At 37.5% G+C, this 8,697-nt stretch overlaps 1 protein-coding gene across 1 annotated transcript in view; it reads right to left on the bottom strand.

Moving 5' to 3' along the window:
- Window positions 1–7,537, bottom strand: part of fam193a (family with sequence similarity 193 member A) — a 48,621-nt gene extending 41,084 nt beyond the window's left edge. Inside the window, 3 exon segments of the mRNA XM_059343048.1 lie at window positions 2,335–2,577; window positions 4,806–4,880; window positions 7,108–7,537. Coding sequence (XP_059199031.1) covers window positions 2,335–2,577; window positions 4,806–4,880; window positions 7,108–7,338 — 549 coding nt within the window. The 5' untranslated portion in view covers window positions 7,339–7,537.
- Between the last annotated feature and the right edge of the window lie 1,160 nt (window positions 7,538–8,697).

Raw genomic sequence — 8,697 nt, forward strand, 5'->3', positions numbered from 1 at the left:
GGAATTCTGCATTATTCAGAGACATGACATCAATGTGCAAACAGTGAAATAAGCAGAATTTACCTCTTTGTTAAAACAATAATTATAGTTACCAGAGATGACTAGATGTTATTTTCTGATCAGCTCAGGTCACACAACCAAAATGTAGCTAAAAACACAGTGGCAGCAGCTTTTGGCTTGGCTTAAAAAAATGAATGGTGGAAGATGAAACTATTGCCTGCAGTCTACAGAACAAATAACTGAACCGTCGACTCATCATGTTGCACTTAATCGAACCAGACGTGGAAACCAACAATTTGCAAAAAATAGAATAAAATGGAAGTCCCCTAACTTTTAGATTAGGTGTACAACAAGGAGCTTTTAAATGTCAAATGGACTTATTAATTACACAACTCAGAGGAAGAAAAGTTACTTTGTATTCCAGTAAAAAAAAAAAAAAATCCTATGTTGAATAAATTACAAGATGTTTCCATGTCTACATTGGTGCTGACCTTACAAAGACGAGGCTGAGCACACAGCCAGACGTGGAACATAAAGAAGCTCTTTATATGAGGAGGCATTAGTCTTACACATCATGGCGTTTATACAACATAGGCCTGGGAGGATATTTACAGCCGTGCTTCGACGTGTGGATCAAAAGTTGCACGTACAGAACACAACAAATGTAATTCAAGAATGAATTTATGGAACATGGTATTGTAAGTATTTGATCCTCTGTATTGTAATTTGTTTTTAAGATCCTAACAGAATTGGCTAATTTCGCCCTCGATATTATCCATCTATTAGATGATAGTGTGTCCTTTCTAACATTTTTACAGCAGCAGCTGTTGCTTCTGGTTGCCCCATCTGTTGCAGCTTATCTGGGGAAGAAACGGATGTGAACGGAGGAGGCAGACCCTCCAACCAAAGACCGACTGCAGCTGTGCGAGTTAAATTGCAGATATACGGCATCAGAGCCGAGACGGACGACGCTGCAGTTCTTTAATAACAGCCACACTGGGAATGTCCTATAATTTCATCTTATTGGGAAGACATAATAGCAGCAATCAATTTAATAATCAATTTGCAGCCTGATCTCAGTTTCAGTGTTATATATTTAGGAAACATACCAACTAAGATAAATAAACAAGACCGATACCTATTACAAATATTATTGGCTAGTAGCGAAAAGGCAAGAACCAGGAAATGGCTAAGCAAGGAGTGTCCGACAATTTCAGACTGGATAGGAATAGTTAAAGAAAGTTATAATATGGAAAGGTTAACATTTTCCCTGAGATACAGTACTGAAAAAGGTGACCAATACTGGAAGAAATGGAGGGGCAACATGTATGAGAGGTGATTGCATATTCTGTGTGGGAAAATCTTTTTGTTTTATATTATTGTATTTTTCCCCTGGGTCAGGAGCGTTTCTCCCCTAGTATAAATATGTATATATATGTATATATATATTCCATTTCCGCTTGTTATGGGGGTTCTTTTTTATTTTATTTTTTGTACCAGTGACCTTGTGGTTGTGGGTGCCTTAAAGCCTCTAGACCCGATTCATCAGCCTGAGTTCTGCCAGCCCTTTGTTTAGAATAAAACCTGCCATTGTATTTTGCCATGGATGACCATGTCTGATGTACCTGTTCTGTGTGTATAATTATATGTTTGTGTTTTGTTTTTCACTGAAAAATCAATAAAAAGAAAGTTTAAAAAAACATAACAGCCAAAATCTCTCCTTGAAATCGCATGAAATCAAATTGATTAATCTCTGCCTTGTCCATTCAAAACGTCTCATTGCTCTGTATTGGAAAAATATTATATGTCCCCCTATTAATCACTGGCTGAAGGAATTATCATCATGTCTGGCTTTGGAAAAGTTAACTTATAGTATTAAACATAGACTTGGTGAATTCTATAAAATCTGGGGCCTTTTTTTTACATTTTCTTGAAAGTGCAGATCTGCAGTGTGCCCTTGACCCTTGAATCTTATTGCCCTGTAATTGTCTGTACTGCTGCTCTGATGTCTGCATCTGTTTTTTTTGTTTTTGTTTTGTAGCTGCTATTGTTATCTTAATGGCATTGCATTGTATGTGTGATTATATGGCTCTATGTATCCTCACTTTTTATTATTTTCCACTTGCTCATTTAGTCTTCCTGTTTTAGTTTTTTTTTTTCTTCCTTTTTTGGACCTTGATGGATGAGATCTTTGGTGGGTTGGGTTCGTATTGTTTGTTCATGTCTTACTCAAAATGTCAATAAACATATGTTAAAAAAAACAAAAAAAAAAAAACATAACAGCCACAAACTTTAAGCTGTCGTCTTTTAACTCTCTTTCCCCAGGTGACTTACCCCCAACGACTGTTCCAGAGCTGTGTGCCGGTCCTCCTTCTCCACTGTGCGCCTGCAGTCCGAGCACACCCATAGAGGCAGCTGCAGGGCGCTGGGCGTCTTGCTGGGCTGTGCCGTACCGTTCTGGCCCAGGATCCCCGCCTCTGAAGGCATGGCACTGTCTTTGCGCTCACACCGACATAAGAGGCAGCGATCTCCGGCCGTGTAGGGAGCTCGCTGGTTCAAGCCAAACGTGAATGGTGTCTGTGGTGAGAACGTTTGTAGGGAAAAAAACACCATTAGGTTCGCAGCCACTTTAGCGTTTATATTTCTATGTGAATATTTTTTATTGGGTTTTATAATACATACAGCACAAGAACATCCATGAACTCAAACACATCCAGAAACTCAAATGTATTGTGAGCACAACATAAAATCAATAAGAAATAATAATAATAAAAATAAACATGATTAGAATGTCCCAAATATATTAGCTAATGGTAAAACTTCACAAATTATGCAAATCAGCTATACAAAACCGACAGAGGTGAACAGAGAAGCAAAAACAAAAAACAGTAAAATAAATAAGTAAATAAATAAATTCACAGGGCCCTTGAAATCATTTAGTTGACGTGGAGCTTCTCAACATATAGTGGGAACGGTTGCCACAGCTTTTTGAATTTACTTTCTGAGCCTTGAGTCGTATATCTTAGTTGTTCCACTTTAAGATGAGCCACTACGTCCATCACCCACCGCCCATGAGAAGGGGGTACCGACTTTTTCCACTTAAAGAGGATAGTCCGCCGTAAGCATTTATATTTCATTATGACTGAAATTTTAGAGTCAAAAAACAGTGTATGTTTCATTTTCTTTTTACGTTAACGAGTAAGTGGTGGCTGGCTGTCTGTTGCTTCTATTTTGTTTTATCTGTTTGTTTACTTTTATTTTATTTATTTATTTCTCTGTTGGGGTTTTTCTATGTTTCTTGTACTGTATGTGTCTGTATATATCCAAAACTTTGCATAAATAAAATTTACAAAAAAAACAAAAACAGTGAATGTTTCAATCAATGTAAATAAAACTTAATAAACATCAAACCATGTTAATTCATATGGAATGTCAGACTAAATTATTTATCTGAAAATAATGTGGAAAAATGGGAAAAGAAATGTTTCCACGATTTACCAGTCAGCTAAACATCTCTATATCTCTATACCTGCCATACGCTCTGGATTCATCAGCTATCTTAGCTGCTCCTCTGCACTCCATTAAAACACTGGAACCTTTTCTTAATGTGCAGCCTTGTCAGTGAGTGAACCACAGAGTGGCACAGACACATAATTAGCAGGCAGACGTTTCAATTAATGACATCCACGTCAGTCGTGTTTGTCAGAGCACAAAATGGCTTTTTTTGGATTTTAAAAATAGTCTTTTTTTTGCATCTATTCCAGCAACATTTTATAGGTGTGCCCAGGAGATTCTGAACCTGTGGGAGCCTCAAACGTATTCACTCCTCCAGCAGTGGTGCTTTCTGACTACACCTAAAATGAGAGCAGTAAAGCAGGAATTGTTTGCCTGTATATTTTTGGTATACTGCAAAGGTCAGATGGGGCGTAACAACTGAAATCCTTCAGTTTGATGCAACAACAACAAAAAAAGCAGGACCCAATAACATTCCTCACATTTTTACTTTCAATTTAATCCAACTATCAATTTTGTATTTGAGATATTCTTTAATCAAACCGTGGAGTTTTGCCCGACTCATTTAGAGCAAATTTTCTAAGCATAACGTAAACAAAAACACACACAAGGTAGTGCAGGGTAATCACGTGACATACTTTGAACAAGCATGGGGTGGATTACTTCATTCACTGTGTGTGCTGAATAAAATGTCTTGTTCTGAACAATGTACACACTGTTGCAGCCTAAATGATTACTTAACATGTCACATGTGAATAGGACAACATATGTGAACATGTTCAATAATGCACAGGTTAATACTTTTGTAATAACGGTCAATCAGATTGATAAAAACTTTGAAAAGATCGAGATCCAGCTTGGTTGAGATCAAATTTTATGTTAATGTTTTGATGACAGCCCATTCAAATGTGTCTAAATGGAAAAAAGAAAGCTCCCTTTGAGTTTTCAGCACTGTAATGCTGCTGTTTAGAACAAACAGCGCTCCAGAGACCAAAATCCCTGTTGTAATTGATCGCTTAAGGTGTCCAGTTAACACGATGAGACTGGCCCCAATCACTTCCCAGATCTACAGCCTGAATACAGAACCCATCAGAATAGAATATGCTCAATAATTGTAAATAAAGGAAATAAAATAAAGACCAAATAAGCCAATGTTGTAGTGTGCTCCCCCTTTTAATGTGCCTGAAGTTTTGGCATCAAGGTATGAATTATGATTTGGCAAAAGGGACAAGGCATTGGAAGAAAAATCTCACAGTGGCCTTGAACTTCTCAAACACCTGCAGTAATTTTACCTGAAGGACCCCGGAGAAGTCAGCATTCACTGGTCCTTCCGTAAACTGTGGTGTAACACTGTTGTTTACTTTGACCTGAGGGATACAAACAACTCAGTTTTTAAATAGAACTGACCACTTACACGCTTCATAAAGTAGAGTTTATGTAGCTGTAACTTATATTAAGACAGTCTATAAGAGCGAAGAGCCTGTTGCTGAGATTGTTCGTTTTGTTTAGGACCTACGGCTGATAAATTAGGTGAGCGAGCAATTACAAAATCACATTTTAAACCCTTACATGGTGAGTTAGAGATTTGTATTTTCTGAGATTTCTAGCTATGCACGTGCTGAACAATCAAGGCAGAAACTCACTAAGCATCAGACAGGTAGACTGCTATAGAAACAAAATGTAAACATTTGTTTAAACATGTTACCCACTTGTACCTAGTAGTATCTACAGTCGTTTTTGTTCACTTTTTTCCAGCTATTTCCGTAAAGCTGCTTGACTGATTAACATGTATAACAGATTATTTAGCCCCAATAATTGAATACAACTTAATAGTGGACAAGCAGCTGTTTGTCTAATAATACATTAATTTGCTGTAGTTTTCAACCTTCTGTTAATAAATAAGTAGACAAACAACCGTGACTACAACTTATCCCGTTTTTAAACACATCATGCAGCACATCTCAGGAGTATTATTTGCTTTAAATAAATAGAGGACGTAATCCCTCTGATGTGCAAGGTTTGTCTGGAAGGAAGGGTCACAACATCCAAGGAAGGAGGCTATTTATTTATTTATTAAGCTGACTGTCTGCATGTGTCATAAACATACACACTTGCTCTAAAAAAAGACTTTGTTTACCTTTGTAGTTCCAACAACTCATTACATATATATACAGAAAAATTGGGGACACATTGGATTGGGGACTGTTCACTGCACCTTATTTGTTTCATAGCACCAACATTTTTATACTGTATATTCATATTTATTCTGCACTGGAATTCTACTCCTAAATACATACTCCTTCTTTAGACACTTTATATTTTATTGTATTTTTATTGTATTTTTATATTTTATTGCTTGAAGTATGCCTAGATTGTTCTTTTTATTTAATTGTTATTGTCTCTGTGTGTAATGCTGCTGCTACACTGTAATTTCCCAGCTTGGGATAAATAAAGTACATCTATCTATCTATCTATCTATCTATCTATCTATCCATTTCACTGCCACTGTTGATGGGATCGATGCAAGTTGTCATAGGGACAGATATAAAAAATCTTTCCTGCCACATGCCATCACACTGTACAATAACAAATAATAACCTGGTTCATTACATACTGTCTATGCACTTTATGTGTTTTTATGCACACTGTTCATTGCACCTTATTTGTTTCATAGCACCAACATTTTTATACTGTATATTCATATTTATTCTGCACTGGAATTCTACTCCTAAATACATACTCCTTCTTTAGACACTTTATATTTTATTGTATTTTTATATTTTATTGCTTGAAGTATGCCTAGATTGTTCTTTTTATTTAATTGTTTTTGTCTCTGTGTGTAATGCTGCTGCTACACTGTAATTTCCCAGCTTGGGATAAATAAAGTACATCTATCTATCTATCTATCTATCTATCTATCTATCTATCTATCTGTTGATGGGATTGATGCAAGTTATTGTTTTAGTGCTAACTTTGTGCTAACAGAGTGTAACTAAGCAACCTTGGACAGCAGTTAGTTATCCTGTTTATCTTAATCATCTGGTAAATGTAAGAAAGTTTAACTATTTTCCAAACAAGAAAAAGTGAAAGGTCAGTTTGTAAAAACACACAGAGGCCCGACGGGGCTGGAGTTGTTGGTAGTCTTCACTGTTAGCATTAGCTAGCATGAATGTTTATCTGTGTAATAACAGTTTATAGTGCAACTGTGTTAAACATAAAGTTACTCACGAATAATCTCGGGTTGTCCAGTGTAATCTGCACCTACCTGGGTTGTATTAGCTAAAAAAAATAAAGCTTGGTGTTGTCTAAGTTGTTGTGGATTCATCTTGAGCTAACGATGCTAGCTAGTAGCCTCATGTTTACTGCACTTTATTACAATATAACAACATCACACACACAAGCTAGGCGACTTGTTAGCTGGCTAGGTATCCCACAAAGCATAACCAACCAGCATTAGCTGCAATTAAACCAGTTAATTTCTAGCTACGCACAGGTTAGTTAGCTTGTTAGCTTAGCTGGGCCCAGATCTGATTTGTGTCGTTGATAACTAAGCTAGTCGCCCCGTTTTTGACATCCACCACTTCACACTCTCACCTCTCCGTTTATGCCCGTGATGGAGCCGATATTCCCGCTGCCTGTGCTGCTGCCAGGTGTTAGGAAGCTGACGACAGAGGAGGCAGGTGTCGCTGCCCCCCCAGCACAGCCCAGGGCCGAGGCGACCCCGGCCTTGCCACCGCTGGTGTTGCAGACAGCACTGCAGCTGCTGCCACCGCCCCGCTTGTTCTTCCTGCGTTTAGCCCCTCGTTTAGCATCGGTTGGACTCATTTTTTTTCCACAAAAGAAGCGAGACAACTTGCCGTCCACTCTTGGCAGGGTCTCACGTGGAATGCCTTGCGCAATCACTCGGGTATAAATCCGGGAGAGCGATTTTAGAGACTCCCAAAACGACAGACACTCAGTTCCATCAAAGTGCAAGCCGACTTCATAGATTCCAATATGGCCTCTAGCTCTGCCTCAACCAGGCTTCAGCTTACGTTGCAACGTAACTGTGCGTCCCCCGCCTAGGGGCTGATGGGAAATGGAGTTTTTTGTCGTCTGAACCCCACCAAGTATGTTTTAGATAGATAGATAGATAGATAGATAGATAGATAGATAGATAGATAGATAGATAGATAGATAGATAGATAGATAGATAGATAGATAGGTAGATAGTAACTGTGCGTCCCCCACCCAGGGGCTGATGGGAAATGGAGTTTGTCGTCTGAACCCCACCAAGTATGTTTTAGATAGATAGATAGATAGATAGATAGATAGATAGATAGATAGATAGATAGATAGATAGATAGACAGAAAGATAGATAGATAGAAAGATAGATAGATAGATAGATAGATAGATAGATGGATGGATAGATAGATAGATAGATAGATAGATAGATAGATAGAAAGATAGATAGATAGATAGATAGATAGATAGATAGATAGAAAGATAGATAGATAGATAGATAGATAGATAGATAGATAGATAGATAGATAGATAGTAACTGTGCGTCCCCCCGCCCAGGGGCTGATGGGAAATGGAGTTTGTCGTCTGAACCCCACCAAGTATGTTTTAGATCAGGGGTCTCAAACTCGCGGCCCGCGGGCCAATTGTGGCCCTCGTGACGATATTTTGTGGCCCCCACCTTGATATGAAAGTTTAATGTGAGTTTTATATGAATGGCACTTTACTGTGTTGTGTGTGGAAGGTCCCTTTAATTAGTTTTTGGTTTTTTTAATAACTGTGTCTTCTTTAATAATTTTGTGTCTCTTTTTGGTAATTTTGTGTCTTATTTTGGTAATTTTGTGTCTTCTTTGGTAATTTTGTGTCTTTTTTTAAGTGATTTTGTGTCTTTTTTTGATGATTTTGTGTCTTTTTAAAATAATTTTGTGTCTTTTCTTAGTTATTTTGTGTCTTTTTTTGGTCATTTTGTGTCTTTTTTAAATAATTTTGTGCCTTTTAAAAAATAATTTTGTGTATTTTTTGGTAATTCTGTGTCTTTTCTGGTCATTTTTATGTCTTTTTAAAATAAATGTGTAGATAGATAGATAGATAGATAGATAGTAACTGTGCGTCCCCCACCCAGGGGCTGATGGGAAATGGAGTTTGTCGTCTGAACCCCACCAAGTATGTTTTAGATCAGGGGT

The sequence above is a fragment of the Centropristis striata genome, chromosome 1, assembly GCF_030273125.1.
Source record: "Centropristis striata isolate RG_2023a ecotype Rhode Island chromosome 1, C.striata_1.0, whole genome shotgun sequence".
Classification (NCBI taxonomy): domain Eukaryota; kingdom Metazoa; phylum Chordata; class Actinopteri; order Perciformes; family Serranidae; genus Centropristis; species Centropristis striata.